General features: G+C 43.1%; 1 protein-coding gene across 2 annotated transcripts in view; it reads right to left on the bottom strand.

Annotated features, from left to right (window-relative positions):
- The window catches only part of ttf2 (transcription termination factor, RNA polymerase II), a 93210-nt gene extending 75647 nt beyond the window's left edge, over positions 1-17563 (bottom strand). For both annotated transcript variants that reach the window (XM_070892950.1, XM_070892952.1), the window contains exons 1-7: positions 17487-17563; positions 12155-12266; positions 10248-10334; positions 6770-6836; positions 4357-5454; positions 2708-2834; positions 1729-1893 (exon numbers count right to left, since the gene is read on the bottom strand). In XM_070892950.1, coding sequence (XP_070749051.1) covers positions 1729-1893; positions 2708-2834; positions 4357-5454; positions 6770-6836; positions 10248-10334; positions 12155-12266; positions 17487-17514 — 1684 coding nt within the window. In that variant the 5' untranslated portion in view covers positions 17515-17563. The remainder of the gene's footprint in view (positions 1-1728; positions 1894-2707; positions 2835-4356; positions 5455-6769; positions 6837-10247; positions 10335-12154; positions 12267-17486) is intronic.
- Positions 17564-20332: the final 2769 nt, after the last annotated feature.

Here is a 20332-nt window from a genome sequence, read left to right as displayed (position 1 = left end):
CGCAGAACGTGGCCGGGTCGTTGACAGCAGCGTTGTCAGCAGTACCCGGTAAGGTCAGCTGGCACACTGCAAGAACGTTATATGCCGAACACTAACAAGAAATGTTTTTTTGTTAAAACAATAACACTAAGGCTCAGGAGGGTTACAGTATGGATTGAGTCAATGCTGTGCACATGCACAATTCAATGGAGCAGAACCTCTTCGCCAACAGCATAAGCCATACTGACCCTTTGATCTGCTTTTACCTTATTCTGCACCATCAGAATGAAACTTCAATCAAATAAAGTAACACTGAATTATTATCCTAAAAGTGATGTGTGTACGTTCCTAGCGTGTTTTTCCCGGTGTTTGGTGACAGTGTCTCATAGATATGTCCCCTTAAAATGATCCTGATGCTCCTTCTGGGAGCTTCCTCAGACAGGACAAAGTGGATGCTTTTCAGATCGGGTGAATTGGGAATAAATGCTGCGCAGTAGCCTTCTGTACAGCAAATCCATCTTCGAGGTTGGGACGCCATTTTGTCAGTCAACATTCAACAAAGCAGCACGGAGAAGGAGCGTGTGTGGCGGGAGTTTTGGAGCTGGAGCGTGGCGGAGGTGGTCAGGGGCACGAGCGCTGTCATCAGGACCCGGTAAGTCGAGGGTCGGCGTGACCTCCCGTGGTCCGGCAAATTCTCTGGTCCGGCACAGGCCAGGTTCCAAGGGTGCCGGGTTAGACAGGTTCAACCTGTACCGATTTTGTGGCAGCAATAACGGTGTGGCTATATGGTTTGGAACTGCTAAACTGAATCACCATACAACTGCCTACATCTGAAGCATTAATCGTATTAGCCACGTGACAGTAATTACAGTTTAGTAGCAGGATTTAGTAGCAGTATATGAAGGAATCATATACTCTTACAGCACAGAAGAAGGATGGTGACATTTAAAAACAGATTATAATATTTATTTTTTAGGAGAGCAGTTGATGAGGTTAATATAATACCCATAGCAACATTCCTTAGGGTAAATAGTGGTTCAATTATTATTTTTTTTAAAACAAGAGAATAACTGTATCTTATTTACAATTGTGAACAAGCTGAAACATTGCTATTATACGTTATAAAAGAAAGACTTTTATTAATATAGTGTATTTCATGACCTCAGGGCATCCCAAAGCGTTTTACAACCAATGAGGTACTTTTTGAAGCGTAGTCACTGTGTAATGAATTCAACTAAGCAATAATGAGAGTTTTCAATCTGAAGTTAAAGTTCACATTAAGCTGTTTCTCTATATAATGTGGAGTGCCTTTCACAGAATCCACCTGTGGGGTTCAGTTCTATCTGAGCCAGAGATAAAGGAGTATCAAAGAGTTGTCTGGTTCAACATCCAAAGGAAAGTATGAGCTGATTTGTGACATGATTATTAGGAATTTAATGGAGACATATAGCCAGCTGTTGATTGCCAAAAAGGATAACTTATCGAGAGTTGAAAAGAACAAAAGCTAGTTAGAATATAGAATACTTTGCCACAAACTGATGTTGAATGGGTCCTTAAATGCTTTTAAAAGATAGACAGTTGCATGAAAAAGAGGAATATTAAAGGGCTTGGGAAGCAAGCAGCAGCAGGAATAGACAAGGTGGCCTAAGGAGAAAACACCAGCACAGACTTGACAGGCCGAACGATCTGTTCTGTAACATTCTGTGATTCTAATTTCTCGTAAAAGAATGCTTTCTTGTGAAATTTTACCTCTGTACATCTGGTTATAAAAGTGACTTGACCCCAGGGAAGAAGCATCATTGAAACGTAAAGTTGTTGCATCAGATCTGGGATCCTGATGGGGTATAGGTTTATTTAATAAGATGGTGCCACTTTTGTCGAAGGGATTGATCGAACTGTTCCTGGTTTCCTCTCCTACAGAGAAAGATATTGTTAAGAGTTTGAGTTTCAATTGTGTTTATAGCTGCACTGTCAATACATGTCAGTTCGTAACTAAATCCATTATTACCAACTTCAGTTGCACTAATAAAGTACCTGGCCTTTGAAAAGCACTTTGCTTGATGGCTTCGTTGAGATTAGATGTACAAATTGTGTAGAAATTCACATCGTACAATTTCACAGCAAAGCATCTTGGTGCATCAACCGCTGTTGCTTAACAGTTTCTAACTTACTGGTACTTGTTGAGTGTAAATTTATGAGTCCACACTGCCAGGGCAAATCCAATCTGGTTGGAAAACCATGGACAGAATGCACACAAATTTCCAATTTGTGCTACCAGGAAACAATTCTTCACACAAAGGGCAGTGGAAATCTGGAAACCTCACCCCCAAAAGCTGTTGAGGCTGGGTCAATTGAAAATTTCAAAATTGAAATGGATAAGATTTTTGTTCGGCAAGGATTACAGAACCAAAGTGGGTAGTTAAGATAGAGATCAGCAATGATCTAATTGAATGGCTGAATGGCCTCCTCCTGTTCCTATGTTTCACTCCTTGCTGGCAGTGTCAACTCGTAAAATGTTCCCAGTTACATGTACACTTCAGAATTTTGAATTCCAAAGAAGTAACAAACGTATTCTTTTGGTGGAATCAATTCTAAAACTGAGCAGAAGGTTCAGCAAGGATTCAAACAAAATAATCAGATTTAAATTAACGCTCCTGTAGCTTTGAAAATATCCCACTCACCCATCCAAGAAATGCAGTAATTCAATCTAATGAGCCCAATACAGTACCTTTCTCTTCATCATCTGCTGCAGACAAGCACAGTGCACCAAGAGCATCCTCCAGGTCTTTGACCTGATTTATTAACCTCTGACCTTTATCAGGAAGGGCAGCAACATTCACTATTCTCAGAGTATTCTGAAAAATAAAATATTTAGACATGAAAACAGCAATACTGCCAAGTATTATTATTCCTATCATTTTTCTTCCTAAATTTAAACAGGAAGTATTTTTTTCTTGCTGGCCAATCACGGATGTAGCAAATTGTGTTATTGAATTATCAAAACAGGCATGTTAAAAATTTCACAGAATGCAAGATATTCATAACTGATCAGCATAGATAGAATTATGCCCTATTTGAAACCCAGCTTGGAATTAATAACAGCTAGCATACCAATTGGTTTTGCAGTTGCAAAGACATCATTCCTACCTCTCAAGCCAGAAAGCAGGAAATCTGCTTTCCAGATTTTACTGTAACTTGAGCATGCTGAATTGAATCTAATAGCAAAGGCAACTAACTCTAAGCCATTCTGCTAGATGGAGTACTCCCAGTCAGAAGCAAGGCAGGTTAACCTCAACACTAGTACATTTGCAACCCTACACGATATGCATACTGGTTAATCAAGAGGCGACATTAAAAATCAGCTTGAGAAATCTCCACAGCCAAGTTACCCAACAGTCCTGTTTGGAGGAGAAGCACGCATGATGGTGGTCAGATCAACAGGTTTGATAAACAGAGAAAAATGGGAAATGGGGTCAACTATTTCTAACATTCCTCTCTTGCATCGATTTAAGAATCATTCCTGATAATCCCCTACAATTACAGTCGTTCTATAAACACGGATAAATAGGATTAATACAAAATTGAATCCTCCAAGTGCCCTCACAGTTCAAAATAACAAGATTTTCACATAATTCATGTTGAACATGAAATTTACATTCATAAAACTATCTGTAGTACACTGAGATTCTCCTATTTTGCATGGGTCTGTGTGCATGGGAAAAACATATGGATTCAGAACTCCAGAAATATACAATTTTATAAACTTTACATCAACCACTTTTATGCTTCACCATATATTTAAGTGCCGTCTCACCTTGCTTTTGAGAAGAGTAGTACCATCTGTCTACAATTCTGGATTCCTGCATTAACCTCATCAATACAACAGATGAGATTTAAACAGACTGTATTCCCAGTAACACATATCTATAGTCTGTGCACTTAATTCCCACCTAGCTTAGATCATTTATTGAGAAAATATTATCTACAGAATGCACTGCAGGAAGCCGCCAAGGCTTCTTCAGCAGCACCTCCCAAACCCACCACCTCCACTATCTAAAAGGACAAGGGCAGCAGGTGCATGGAAACATCATCACCTTCACGTTCCTCTCCAAGACACACACCATCCAGACTTAGACATATATCGCTGTTCCTTCATTGTCACGGGCTCAAAATCCTGCAATTTCCTACCTAACATCATTGGGGGGAGTACCTTCACCAGAGGACTGCAACAGTTCAAAAAGGCAGCTCATCACCATCTTCTCAAGAGCAACGAGGGATGGGCAATAAATGCCTGCCTTGTCAGTGATGCCCACATCCCAAAGAATGCTAAAAATCACATATCACTGTCCCTTTGTTACCTCCGCTCATGACTATTACCTTCTTTTGTTTAAGTTGAGCAGTCAGCTGGCTGTGCAGTGCTACTGCTTTCTTGGTTTCCATGTGTGCTGATGCATATTCGAATCCAGGAAAGGTTGTGATTGTTCTCTGCCCATTACTTATATTTGCCTTCTTTGTAGCTGCTGTCTGCTTGGCTTCCACTGACTGACAGCTGGGCATACTTTGCTCTAATTTGGTATGGCTATTTTCTGTTCCAATACGGACAGGTGCCTCAGCATGACTTTGTCCATATGATCTACTTTCCTCATTTTTTTTCCTATTTGAATCTGAGCTATCTGTAGAAAGGACTGAACAGTGTCCAGTAGCGCCATGATCCACTTTGGTTCCTTGTGTCTGTTCTGAGCGGTTCTCCCAAGTGTCTGTTGGTTCGATCACTTGGGGTATCCTGGTCATACAGCATTTCTGAGTGCTACTTGACTTTTCATTTTCACAACTATATTCGCTTTTATTACTTGATGCTTGTCTGTCCCTTAGTTGTTCCCCTTTCAAGTGTGCACCGCTGGTGGTTGAAGCGTTTCCATGGTGTGATGAGTGCATAGATAATTCTTTATGGACATGCTCTTCCTCAGATCCTAACTGCAATTTATCCTTCTCCATAGTCTGGGTTGGCTTTGATAATTTTCCTTTGTCAGTTGCCAAGGGGCCAGATGGTTTTAAATATGGTAAGTTGTGAGTTTTCTCCTTTCTGCTCGAGTCAGTTCCACCTATTCTGGCATCACACTTAAGGTGATGAATTGCTGCCTTTTGGGTCTCTTCAGAGTCTTTAACTGCAAGTTTTTCAGCCTCATCAGATGACTTTTCCTTGATCTTGAACCCATCATTAGACTTCTTCGCCATCTCCTTATCACTTACTAGTAAACCATTTAACTTCAGCGCCTCGCTTACATCCTCATTATGTATCTTGTTTCTTTCAGACTCTTCGCTACTACGGTTACCAGTGGCAGCTTTCCATGTGGATGGCTTCTGATTCTCACTCGGAACTCTGAAAGGATTGCGTTCTTGCTTCTTAGAATGCTGGGGCTGCCCCCCAACATGATGGGCATCTCTCTCAGTTGATGACAGCTTTGAATTTGGTTCCTGAAAAACACAAATATTAACATTTAATATTTATTGTGCATGTCCAAAAAAGAACACATCTTGTAGACTGTCTAATTTGTGAAATAAAAAGCTCCACTTTATATGAAAACCAAGCTGAATGAATCCATGTAGAATATTGTATAATATCTGTATTTTTTCCTGTCAGTGTCAGTGCTGTGGGAACATTTTTCCATTCCTACATCCCATGTAAACATCAAATGTTCTCAGGTCAGGGACAGCAGAGACCAGATACTGGACAAAGTAACCTCCGCACAACACTCACACTGCACCTCAACTCAAACCGCAGAAGAACATCCCTTTGCACAAGTGTTTCACTTTCAAAGCACTAACTATCCTTTGGCCTCTGAGTGAGATTGATGACTAATGCATAATTAGCATAAGTGCACTTTTGACAGTCCGCACTCATTTAATGATCGGAATAGGGATTCTTCATACCAACATTATAATCTGGATGTTTAGGTCACAAAGGTGAAAAACACTGTTTTAATGCCTGGAAACCCACTTAACTGGTATCAATATCAGAAGGTCAATAACGTAACATTAGCCACCTTTCAAATTAGCACCACTGGGTCAAATTCTACAATCGTTTAGACAAAGCCAAAAATGTTACTGTTAATATGTTGTTAGGGTTTTTCTTGCTACAGCCACCCTACCTCTCAATAAAAGCTAAATTTGTGCTCAAATCAGAATTTTTTTTTAAATGGAAAGCTTTGCCATATGCAAAATACAACTTTTTCTGGGCAAGGTTCTGAATCATGGAAGATTGAGAAAATATAAGGACTAAACTGGTCTAGTGGATTTCAGAGGCTCCCTATAATTATACGTATTTCCTATCATCTTGTACAACATCCTTATTGGGGATTTCTACACACATCTGTCCTTAAGTTTGCTTCTATCGATTTTAATGGAAAGGAAAATCGGAGGCTGAAGGGCACACAAGGAGTAATCCCCGTCCACAGTCTTTATTATAACATCTAAAAGGAGTACATCACTTATAGTTTTTGGAGTTGTGAATATACAGTAAATTAGATTTTCCTACATTAAACAGTGACTGCACTTCCAAAGTACTTTATTGTCCTGAGGTCGTAAAAGGCGCTATATAAATGCAAGACTTTCTTTTCTGCTTTATTAACATCAATCCAAATATAAAATATCAAGAACCAACATTTCAACCCCTTAAAATAATAATGATCCATGCCTTTGGCTTCTGGTACTAATAGAATAGGTTATCAACATTACAACATCTTAACTATTGCCAAATGCTATCGTACAAACTCCTATTGAACCACTATACCTGCCAGGGCACATTTCCGCACCATTTCAGTTTATCTGCCTTCCCTTTCACACAGCGATAGTATAACCTACAGGAAGAGCACAAGACAAACAGTGAAAATCAAAATTGACTGCAAATGTGCCTCAATCACACTTTCATTATTTCTGCTCTGGGAGATAAATTATTCAATTTACTTCCCATTAACGAACATATACTGGACCAACATCTTTTCATATATAGGGACTATGTACAGGAGAAGACAGAACCAGTTCCAATGATGGAGCTATGCACGCAAGTGTGCTTCTATCATGTAACCTCAGAGAGAAGACAATTTTTATGGTACTTTGTAGGAGTGACTCACACTGACAAGAATGTCTTGACAGTGTTTCTTTAAACTAAGTCCTATGGGTGAATGGCCAAACTTCGGATTGAGAAAAAGCATCACATCCAGCTCACTCCTCTGGGAAAAGAGATCACACCCAAAGGATAGATAGATCCAAACCCTGATATAAAAATGGCACACCCAGCCCAGTCGACCCTGCAAAGTCCTCCTCACTAACATCTGGGGACTTGTGCCAAAATCAGGAGAGCTATCCAACAGACTAGTCAAGCAACAGCCTGAGAATAGTCGTACATACAGAATCATACCATTCAGCCAATGTCCCAGACTCCTCCATCACCATCCCTGGGTATGGTCCCACCGTGATAGTCAGGAGGGTGTTGATCTGCGAGTTCTCAATATTGACTCCAGACCCAATGAAGCCTCATGGCTTCAGGTCAAGCATGGACAAGGAAACCTCCTGCTGATTACTACCTACCGTCCTCCCTCAGCTGATGAATCAGTACTCCTCAATGTTGAAAATCACTTGGAAGAAGCACTGAGGGTAGCAAGGGCATAGAATGTACTCTGGTTGGGGGACTTCAATGTCCATCACCAAGAGTGGCTCAGTAGCACGACGACTGATAGAGTTGGCCAAGTCCTGAAGGACATATCTGCCAGACTGGGCCTGCAGCAGGCGACGAGAGAAACAACATGAGGGAAAATCTACTTGACCTCGTCCTCACCAATCTATGTCGCAGATGCATCTGTCCATGACAGCATTGGTAGCAGTGACCACCGCACAGTCCTTGTGGAGACAAAGTCCTGTCTTCACACTGAAGGCACCCTCCATTGTGTTGTGTGGCACTACCACCGTGCTAAATGGGATAGATTCCGAACAGATCTAGCAGCTCAAAATTGGGCATCCATGCAGCACTGTGGGCCATCAGCAGCAGCAGAATTGTATTCCACCATAATCTGTAACCACATGGCCTGGCATATCCCTCACTCTACCATTACCATCAAGCCAGGGGACCAACCCTGGTTCAATGAGGAGTGCAGAAGAGCATGCCAGGAGCAGCACCAGGCATACCTAAAAATGAGGTAGCAACCTGGGGAAGCTGCAACACAGAATTACATGAATGTTAAGCAGTGGAAGCAGCATGCTATAAACAGAGCTATGGGATCCCACAATCAACAGATTAGATCAAAGCTCTATAGTCCTGCCACATCCAGTCGTGAATGGTGGTGGACAATTAAACAACTAACGGGAGGATGAGGGTCCATGAATATCTCCATCCTCAATGACGGTGGAGGCCAGCACACGAGTGCAAAAGACAAGGCTGAAGTGTTTGTAACCATCTTCAGCCACAAATGCCGAATGGATGATCCATCTTGGCCTCCTCCTGAGGTCTCCACCATCACAGAAGCCAGTCTTCAGCCAATTCAATTCACTCCACGTACTATCAAGAAGCGGCTGAGTGCATTGAATACAACAAAGGCTATGGACCCTGACAACATCACAGCTGTCGGGCTGAAGACTTGTGCTCCAGAAGTAACTGCACCTCTCACCAAGCTGTTCCAGTACAGCGACAGCACTGGCATCTACCCAACAATGTGGAAAAAGCAGGACAAATCCAATTTGGCCAATTACTGCCTCATTAGTCTACTCTCAATCATCAGCAAAGTGATGGAAGGTGTTATCGACAGTGCTAGTGGCACTTACTTAACAATAACCTGCTCATCGATGCTCAGTTTGGGTTACGCCAGGATCACTCGGCTCCAAACCTAATTACAGCCTTGGTCCAAACATGGACAAAAGAGCTGAATTCCAGAGGCGAGGCGAAGCGAAAATGACATCATTGACATCATGGCAGCATTTGACTGAGTGTGGCACCAAGGAGCCCTAGTAAAATAGAAGTCAATGGCAATCAGGGGGAAAACTCTCCACGGGCTGGAGTCATACCTAGCACAAAGGAAGATGGTTGTGGTGGTTGGAGGTTAATCCCAGCCTCAGGACATCGCTGAAGGAGTTCCTCAGAGCAGTGTCCTTGGCCCAACCATCTTCAGCTGCTTCACCAATGACCTTCCCTCCATCATAAGATCAGAAGTGGGGATGTTCGCTGATCATTGTATAGTGTACAGTTCTATTCGCAACTCTTCAGATAATGAAGCAGGCCATGCCAGCTGATAAGTGGCAAGTAACATACACGCCACACAAATGCCAGGCAATGACTATCACCAACAAGCGAGAGTCTAACCACCTCCCCTTAATATTCAGTGGCATTTCCATCACTGAATCCCCCACTATCGATATCCTGGAGGTCACCATTGACCAGAAACTTAACTGGATCAGCCCCATAAATACTGTGACAACAAGAGTGGGTCAGAGGCTAGGCATTTTATGGCTTCCTGACTCCCAAAAGCCTTTCCACCATTTACAAGACACAAGTCAGGGGTGTGATGTGATACTCTCCACTTGCCTGAATGAGTGCAACTTCAACAACACTCAAGAAGCTCGACACCATCCACGACAAAGCAGCCCACTTGATTGGCATCCCATCCACCACACTCAACATTCACTCACTCCACCACCATGGCTGCAGTGTGTACCATCTACAAGATGCACTGCAGCAACTCACCAAGGTTTCTTCAGCAGCACCTCCCAAACCTGCGATCTCTACCACCTAGAAGGACAAGGGCAGCAGGCGCATGGGAGCACCATCACCTGCAAGTTCCCCTGCAAGTTATATCACCGTTCCTTCATTGTCGCTGGGTCAAAAACCTGGAACTCCCTCCCTGAGTACTTTCACTACAAGGACTGCAGCGGTTCAAGGCAGCAGCTCACCACCATCTTCTCAAGGGCAATTAGGGAATGAGCAATAAATGTTGGCCTTGCCAACGTCGTCCACATCCCAGGAACAAATTTTTTAATAATAAACAAGAAATTGCAACTCCTCAGCTGGTCGACTAGGTAAATGAACCCCAGCCAGTAGATCAAGGCGCAAAACTACAAGAAAAATGTGCAAGTACTAATACCCCAATGTACAAAATGATATGGTTCCCCCTTTCTCCTGTCCCTCAGAATAAGAAACACAAAGGGATTCAGTGTCGATCTCATTGCTTATTTTGTGAAATGTCAATTGGAGTTGCTTACACAATACTAACAGTAAATCATACCGGTAAGACTGGGTGTTGGATTTTCTAGAGATGGCCTGAAGTTCTACAATTGAATCTTCGTGTACCAGGCAGTGAGACACGGAAATACTGGGAAAGAAAAACATTATCACTTACTGCAGAAAATATACAGAAAATTACAACAGCTGTTAGTGGGAGCCTCAGTATCAGAGGAAACAGGAGGCAACTAAAAAAAAGATGCCCTAAATGAAACTACTTAACCAAAAATGGACATACGGTCCCAACTGAGGAAGTGCTGGGGGCATTACAATTGGTCGCAGTGTCCCTGAATTTGGGTGGGTGGGGGGAGCAGAAGGAGGAGGAGGAGGAGGAGGAAATCAGCTGAGGTTCTCTCTGTTGGTTGCTATCCAGTCATGGTGGAAGAGGAAGCCTGGATCATTGGTCATTGACTTCAGCAGAGGAATCAGATTTTTAAATTTCTAACATATATTCAATCTAAAGACTAAGATTCTTACTACTATTGTATATGCACAGCATTCATAATGTAACTGTCACTATTTTAAAATAAAGATGAGTTCTGATGCTACAATTGAAAAAAAAAAGGTCTTGCATTTATACAACACTGGCAGTTTTGGGGGATTTCTGACTAGTTCTCCAACAGAGTATCCTAGTATAGTTTATGTTAAAAAGGATGCTATTTAGTTAACGGCAGACGATAACGAGGGTGGGGAGGCGGGAGATGTGTATTAAAGCTATGCAAACAAATTTGTGGAATATTACTATTTGGGCTGAGGTAGTAAAAGTCAATAAGTTCATCCCAGACTCACAAGGGACACACACCAAGGGGTACGGAGAGCACAGTAATAGGCTTGATCAGCAGCTCTGGCCAACTCAAGAGAGCAGGAGAGATCAGAAATCAAGCCAACTTCCTGTGGGATAGGAAACAAGAGAATAAAGACCCATGTGTTGGTCAGTCAGTTGGAGAGGTCTACTGAGGGGGAAGCCAGCAAGGTTCAGGCAGATTGCCTTTATGAAGAAAGCCAACCTTGGCTTAGACAGCTGGCCAGGTTCCGGGGAAAAAGACTGACCAAGGAAAATATAATTTTTTAGCCTGCTAAAAGTGTATGTTTTTTTTTCATTACGAGATAGGAACTAAAATGAGATGGACTAAGGTGAAATTTAATTCTAACTGCTATTCCATCTGTTCAATTGCTGTCCGTAAAATTAAGTAGCATTGTGATTCATATCTGACGTCTTCTCAATAAAGTGTTTCTCAGTGTGCCAACTGAAAAACTGGAAAAGAGCACAAATGCAAAGTCTATCTGGTTCAGATCACAAAGGTGTCCTATTGTTACATCCCCATATTGTATAATTAGATATTAGGCAGTATAGACATGCTCCTAAACACAAGATTTGGGATTTGCTTAAGGAATAACCAGCACCATTAAACCCAAGGGAATATTTTAGGCTGATCGCAAATTTATAACAAGTGTCTTTCACATCCTCAGGAGTGCCCACACCCAAAGTGCTTTACAGCCAATTAGTTACTTTAGAAGTACCCTGTACAGTCACCATTGTTTTATAGGCAAATGTAGCAGACAATTTGCACACAGCAAGGTGTCACAAACATCAATGAGATAAATGACTAGTTAATCATTTTTTCATGGTGATAGTTAAGGGATAAGTTGGTCAGGACACTGGGAAAATATTCCCATGACAGAAGTTCATAAGGTGCTTCAACTCTCAAAATTTCCAGTTACAGTATTGCCACCACCTGCTCGTCAATTTCCAGCAACCTGTGAAACTCCACGTTGCTTGGCTCCAAACATTCCGAACTGGATTCTGAAGAGTGCATCTTAGAGGAAAACGTTTTAACATTAAAAATTTCTCAACAAAACATTGCTCCTACTTCCTCCTCTATATTGTGATTTAGAACAAGCAATACGTACTCAGCAAGCTGTGTGAATGCACACGATGAGCTTTGCTGATTTCCGCAGAGATAGAAACTCTTTCCTTTGGTGGCTCCATCTCTCACTCCTGTCTTCAGAAAACACAGGGTTCCTGCAGGAAACACAAGAACACACAATCAAGAAGAGTTTGGGTGAAGAAATAAAAAAATAAAAACTTGCGTTTATATAACACCTTTCACGAGCTCAGGACATCCCAAAGCACTTTACAGCCAAATAAGTACTTTTGCAGTCTAGTATTGGTGTAATGTAGGAAGCACAGCAGCCAATTTGCACACAGTAAGATCCCATAAACAGTAATGAAATAATTGAGCAGGCTATCTGTTTTGGGTGTTAATTCTCGGATAAATGTTGGGCAGGACACTGGGAGAACTCCCCTGCTCTTCTGTGAATAGTGCCATGGGTTCTTTTACGTCCACTCGAGAGGGCAGACTTGGCTTAACGTGTTATCCGAAAGATTGCACCTCCGATAGTGCTGTACTCCCTCAGTACTGCACTAGAGTGTCCGCCTAGATTTTGTGTTCTAGTCTCTGGAATGGGACTTGAACCCACAGCCTTTTGACTCAGGACATGAGTGCTACCCACTGAGCCACAGCTGACAATTACAAGGTACAACATATGCGCCTTAAAAGGAATTTAAATAAGAGTTCATTAATTTCAATAGGCTATATTGCTTTGAAGCACGTTACTTTCAGATGCGCTATTGAAGTATTTTAAATTAACCAAAGCTAAACTGAAACATAAAAAGCTCTTGTGCGTAACTGCACCTGGGTTAGAACATCACATTGAGCCACACAGCAAGATTCTCTGCAATTCTAAAATCTGCTCCTGTTAAATCAAAACATATAAATTCTTTACTCCAAACTTTTACACACTCGAGTCCTGGTACTTACTGCATATCCTTCACATAGTTTCTACAGACAACAGTTCCAGCATTTATTAGGAACATAGGAACTGGAGTAGGCCACTCAGCCCTTCGAGTCTGTTCCACCATTCAATGAAATCATGGCTGATCAGTATCCTAACTCCATTTACTTGTTTTGGTTCCTTATCCCTTAATACCCTTGGCTAGCAAAAATCTATCGATCTCGTATTAAAATGATTAATTGGGCTAGCATCTACTGCTTTTAGTGGGAGCGAGTTCCACACTTCTACCACCCTTTGCGTGAAAAGGTGTTTTCTAACTTCTCTCCTGAATGGCTTGGCTCTGATTTTAAAGTTATGATCCCTTGTATTAGACGCCCCACCAGTGGAAAAGGTTTCTCTATATCGACCCTACCAATTTCTTTCAAAATCTAAAAACCTTAATAAAATCATCCTTAACCTTCTAGATGTCAGGGAATCCAAGCCTAGTTTGTGACATCTTTCCTCATAATTCAATCCTTGGAGCCTTGGTAATATTCTGGTGAATCTGCTCTACATTTCAGCAAAGGACTATTGTTCCGAAGGTGTGGTGCCTAGAACTGTACACAGTTCTCCATGTGTGGTCTAACCAGGGCTTTGTATAATTGTGTCAAAACTTCCTCCCCTTTATATTCTAGCCCTCTAGATATAAAGGCCAATATTCCATTTTGGTTATTTTGTTGCACCTGACCACTACATCTTAGTAATCTGTGTACATGGACCCCTAAAACTTTTTGGGCCTCCATTGTTCCTAGTTTTTCACCATTTAAAAAATACTCTAACCTACCTTTTTTGATCCAAAATGGATGATCATTTATCGGCATTGAAGTTCATCTGCCAGAGTTTTGCCCACTCATTTAATCTATCAATGTCTCTTTGTAATTTTATGCTCAATTTTACACTACCAACTATATTACTGGATCTACTTTGTTAGATCCAGCAACAAAGCTTCAGTGCTTTCCCTGGCCAGTGATTGCTAATCAATATCTTCTCAAACTCTTCCACTAGCCCAGAACATTGTGACTTTCTTTTTCCTGAAAACTAAACTAAAACAATGACATTTCTCTTTTGACAGATTTGTGAAATCATTTCAATACCAAAACACTTATTGCACCATGTTTGCATGCAGGTAATCTCCACAGTGGATACATGTGCTGATGAGGCATAGTACAGTATTAGGCAGTCCTTCGTATCGAGGATGACCTGCTTCCACACCAAAAAGGGATGAGTTCACAGGTGTTTCAATGAGGGACCTGATATTCGAGGTCCTGAACTACATACTGAAGGGTGGAAGATGCCTGTGCATGGATTATTTTAACGTGGAGTGGCCGTTGCACACCAGCCACCACACAGGCTTGACAGAGCTAGGTCTTCATCCAGTGGCAAGGGTTACCCAAGATGACTGGAGACATACAAACATAGAAAATAGGTGCAGGAGCAGGCCATTCGACCCTTCGAGCCTGCACCGCCATTCAATAAGATCATGGCTGATCATTCAACCTCAGTACCCCTTGATCTCTTTGGCCGTAAGGGCCATATCGAATTCCCTTTTGAATATATCTAACAAACTGACCTCAACAACTTTCTGCGGTAGAGAATTCCACAGGTTAACCACTCTGAGTGAAGAAGTTTCTCCTCATCTAGGTCCTAAATGGCTTACCTCTTATTCTTAGACTGTGACCCATGGTTCTGGAACTCCCCAGCAACAGGAACATTCTTCCTGCCTCTAACCTGTCCAATCCTGTCAGAATTTTATAAGTTTCTATGAGATCCACTCTCATTCTTCTAAACTCCAGTGGAGGGGGTACAGAGACGATTCACTAGGCTGATTCCGGAGATGAGGGGGTTACCTTATGATGATAGATTGGGTCTTTACTCGTTGGAGTTCAGAAGGATGAGGGGTGATCTTATAGAAACATTTAAAATAATGAAAGGGATAGACAAGATAGAGGCAGAGAGGTTGTTTCCACTGGTCGGGGAGACTAGAACTAGGGGGCACAACCTCAAAATACGGGGGAGCCAATTTAAAACCGAGTTGAGAAGGAATTTCTTCTCCCAGAGGGTTGTGAATCTGTGGAATTCTCTGCCCAAGGAAGCAGTTGAGGCTAGCTCATTGAATGTATTCAAGTCACAGATAGATAGATTTTTAACCGATAAGGGAATTAATGGTTACGGGGAGCGGGCAGGTAAGTGGAGCTGAGTCCACGGCCAGATCAGCCATGATCTTGTTGAATGGCGGAGCAGGCTCGAGGGGCTAGATGGCCTACTCCTGTTCCTAATTCTTATGTTCTTACAAGCCCAGTTCACCAAGCTCTGCTGCACGGACCTAGATCCATAGATCGTAGTGTGGGTTGGCCCGTGCTGCCCCTGGGCCCTCGCCTCGCCTAAGCACAGTAAGCACACTTTGTCTGTAACACATGTGAAACACCACTAGAAATAATAAATCCTATATAACAGCCACACTGTGACAAAACCAATGCCACAAAGCAGCTTAGACCAGTTTCTCTGATTTGAAATATTCATTGTACCTGTATTTGAAAATACAGGTCCCCACTCACCATATCCCAGTCACTTGTGGATATAGTAATCATACAATAAAAAGTTTTGGATGCTGGAAATCTGAAATAGGAACAGGAAATGCTGGAAAGCGTAAGGAGGTCAGGCAGTATCTGCGAAGAGAGAAACAGAGCTAATGTTTCGGGTCAATGAAACACCTGTTCCATTTAAAAGTTATCAACCTGAAACGTTAACTGTTTCTCCCCACAAATGGTGCCTTACCTGCTGAGCATTTTCTGTTTTTACTATTTATATGGCATTGGTTAACAAGGGGCTTCAGTTATGTAATCAGCAAAAAAATAAACCAGCATTTTGTTTTTCTTTCAGGTCTCCAGCATCTAGATTTTTTGTTTACAATTTGATACTAGAATTTGAAAGTAGCTGCTGTGAGAAATGGAAACGTTGCAATGTTACGGGGACATAGAAAATAGGTGCAGGAGCAGACCATTCAGCCCTTCTAGCCTGCACCGCCATTCAATGAGTTCATGGCTGAACATGAAACTTCAGTACCCCCTTCCTGCTTTCTCGCCATAACCCTTGATCCCCCGAGTAGTAAGGACTTCATCTAACTCCCTTTTGAATATATTTAGTGAATTGGCCTCAACTACTTTCTGTGGTAGAGAATTCCACAGGTTCACCATTCTCTGGGTGAAGAAGTTTCTCCTCATCTCGGTCCTAAATGGCTTACCCCTTATCCTCAGACTGTGACCCCTGGTTCTGGACTTCCCCAACATTGGGAACATTCTTCCTGCATCTAACCTGTCTAAACCCGTCAGAATTTTAAACGTTTCTATGAGGTCCCCTCTCATTCTTCTGAACTCCAGTGAATACAAGCCCAGTTGATCCAGTCTTTCTTGATAGGTCAGTCCCGTCATCCCGGGAATCAGTCTGGTGAATCTTCGCTGCACTCCCTCAATAGCAAGAATGTCCTTCCTCAAGTTAGGAGACCAAAACTGTACACAATACTCCAGGTGTGGCCTCACCAAGGCCCTGTACAACTGTAGCAACACCTCCCTGCCCCTGTATTCAAATCCCCTCGCTATGAAGGCCAACATACCATTTGCTTTCTTAACCGCCTGCTGTACCTGCATGCTAACCTTCAATGACTGATGTACCATGACACCCAGGTCTCGTTGCAACAGGGGAGAGGGGAAGGTTGGTGTTAAGTTACATAGCTCAAGCAGGAGAAAGGCACTCATAGCTTTAACTTTTCCCTCATCCCAAACCAATGCATGACTTTTGAAGAGCAGTCACTGCCGTTATGTAAACAAACTCAGCAAGAATGTGAAATAAATGACCAGTTGGTCATTTTTTATTTGATGGTGGTGAAGAAATTAATGTTGGTCAGTACATGGAGAACTCCCTGCCTTTCTTCAAACATGGTCTTGGTGGGGAGGGGGTAACGCCAAGGTAAGTTGGCTTCAACATTTAATTCCCTAATAGGGGAATCCACATCATAAGTAATGCATTGAATGGGCAGCGCCGTGGCACATTGTGAAGCAGTGAAAGGGGGCTGTCTGAATGCTACTTCTTCCTTGTAGCTTTGAACATGTCTGGCACGAGCGCGACTACACGGACCCTGAGAGGCAACGTTCCAAGCCCCCGGGAACAGCACCCGGTCTCGGAACGTCACCGCCCCACGTGGCAAGTTGCCGGAAATTCATATCTTTCAACGTAACGATTGGTCCAAACCGCACAGCTGCTCTGGATTGGTCACACCGGCTGTCAGTTAATGTTCGTCACGTCAGGAACGACGTTTTCAAACCGAGGACTGCATTGATTCTGACTCCCCTGATCCGCTCGGTTTGCGGGCGCGCGCGTACTTCCCATAAAACTCCCGAGTACTTCACCGTACCGTGTTCCTCGCACAGCACCTTCTCCATCGCACTCTTGTTCTCAGAGAAACTCCAGTTCCGAACTTCACCTTTCCAGGTCACATGACACCCGACGCCACACGCAGGTCACCAGTGCCGGCGCCGCGGTCTCACCCAATCAAAAGCCGGCACCCAGTTCTGGGCGGGAAACCGAGGGTTTCATCCGGGTCCCGTACTTTTAAATTCTCTCCGGATAACGGACCAATCAGAATGTGAGGAAGACGGCGGGGCGGATCTCTCTCTGTGACAGGCGGAGGTGGCTGCGTCCCGAAGTGTGCATCTTGGAGCAGGCTGGTGCAGAGGGCTCATGCTCATATTGATGCTAATTAAGATCCAAAGTTGGCTGCTCACTTGTAAGACTTACCTGTGAATAATGGATACTTGAAACAGTACCCCAGGCAAATAATGGCTTCAAGAGAGGAATCTTATGCAATAACGTGTTAGGGTACAGATTTAAGGTGATTGACAAAAGAACCAGAGGCAATATGAGGAAAATAAATTTTACGCAACAGGTGGTTAGGATTTGGGATGCACTGCTTGATAGTGTGCTGGATACAGATTCAATAGTAGCCTTCAAAAGGGAATCAGATAAATATTTGAAGGACAAAAAGATACATAGATATGGAGAAAGAGCAGGGGAGTCGAAAGACTCATGGGACAAATGGACACTTTCTGTGCTGCACTATTTGATTCTATGATTTGGCCCTGAGAGCAGCAGAACATGGGCTTTATTGTCGTTCATGTGTCAGTTTATCACCATGGCACACACATCTCTTGTCTACACCTCTGCCTCAGCTCATCTGCTGTTGAAACCCTCATTGATGTCTTTGTTACATAGAAACATAGAGAATAGGTGCACGAGTAGGCCATTCGGCCCTTCGAGCCTGCACCACCATTCGATAAGATCATGGCTGATCATTCCCTCAGTACCCTTTTCCTGCTTTCTCTCCATACCCCTTGATCTCCTTAGGCCTAAGGGCCATATCTAACTCCCTCTTGAATATATCCAATGAACTGGCATCAACAATTCTCTGCAGCAGGGAATTCCACAGGATAACAACTCTCCTCATCTCAGTCCTAAATGGCCTACCCCTTATCCTAAGACAGTGTCCCCTGGTTCTGGACTTCCCCAACATCGGGAACATTCTTCCTGCATCTAACCTGTCCAGTCCCGTCAGAATCTTATATGTTTCTATGAGATCCCCTCTCATCCTTCTAAACTCCAGCGTATAAAGGCCCAGTTGATCCAGTCTCTCCTCATATGTCAGTCCCGCCATCCCGGGAATCAGTCTGGTGAACCTTCGCTGCACTCCCTCAATAGCAAGAACGTCCTTCCTCAGATTAGGCGACCAAAACTGAACACAATATTCCAGGTGAGGCCTCACCAAGGCCCTGTACAACTGCAGTAAGACCTCCCTGCTCCTATACTCAAATCCCCTAGCTATGAAGGCCAACATACCATTTGCCTTCTTCACCGCCTGTTGTATCTGTATGCCATCTTTCAATGACTGATGTACCATGACACCCAGGTCTCGTTGCACCTCCCCTTTTCCTAATCTGCCACTATTCAGATAATATTCTGTCTTCGTGTTTTTGTCCCCAAAGTGGATAACCTCACATTTATCCACATTATACTGCATCTTCCATGCAGTTGCCCACTCACCTAACCTGTCTAAGTCACCCTGCAGCCTCTTGGCATCCCCCTCACAGCTCACACTGCCACCCAGTTTACTGCAAACTTGGAGATATTACACTCAATTCCTTCATCCAAATTATTAATATATATATTGTAATGAGCTGGGGTCCCAGCACTAAGCCCTGCGGCACCCCACTAGTCACTGCCTGCCATTCTGAAAAGGACCCGTTTATCCCGACTCTCTGCTTCCTGTCTGCCAACCAGTTCTCTATCCACGTCAGTACATTACCCCCAATACCATGTGCTTTGATTTTGCACACCAATCTCTTGTGTGGGACCTTGTCAAAAGCCCTCTAGACTTGTGTATTCCAACACATTCCTGGTCAGCCGCCCATCCTCCACCTTCCAGAAACTTGAGTTCACCCAAATCTCTGGTCCCCGTATCTAAGCTGCACCACGTCCTGTTCACCCATCACCCCTGTGCTCGCTAACTTGTATTGGCTCCCAGTTAAGCAACATCTCAATTTTAAAATTCTCATTCTTGTTTTCAAATACCTCCAGGATCTCCCTCCTCCCTATCCAGCCCTACAACCCTTTGAGATATCTGTGCTGCTCCAGTTCTGGCCTTTTGTTTATCCCCGATTTTAATCGCTCCACCATTGGCAGCCATGCCTTCATCTGCCAAGGCCCTAAACTCTGGAATTCCTTCCTTAAACCTCTATCTCGCTATCTCTTTTCCTCCTTTACTACCTCCTTAAAACCTATCTGTCATCTACGTCAGAACATATGAAATAGCAGGCTTAGGCCATTCGGCACCTCGTGCCTGCTCCGCCATTCAATTAGATCATAGCTGATCTTCTACCTCAACTCCATTTTCCTGCACTGTCCCCATATCCCTTGATTCCCCTAATATCAAAAAATCTATTGCTCTGAGTGAAGAAGTTTCTCGTCATCTCAGTCCTAAATGGCCAACCCCTTATTCTGAGACTGACCCCTAGTTCTAGCCTCTCCAGTCAGGGGAAGCATCTACCCTGTCAAACCCTGTAAGAATTTTGTATATTTCAATAAAATCACCTCACCTAAACTCTAGAGAATATAGGCCTAGTCTACTCAATCTCTCCTCATAGGACAATCCCCGCATCTCAGCAATCAGTCTGGTGAGCCTTCATTGCACTCTCTCTATAGCAAGTA

This window comes from Pristiophorus japonicus, chromosome 11 (genome assembly GCF_044704955.1).
Source record: "Pristiophorus japonicus isolate sPriJap1 chromosome 11, sPriJap1.hap1, whole genome shotgun sequence".
In the NCBI taxonomy this organism is placed as follows: domain Eukaryota; kingdom Metazoa; phylum Chordata; class Chondrichthyes; family Pristiophoridae; genus Pristiophorus; species Pristiophorus japonicus.
Note: the sequence above shows the minus strand (reverse complement) of the source record. Positions and strands in the feature narration are given on the sequence as shown.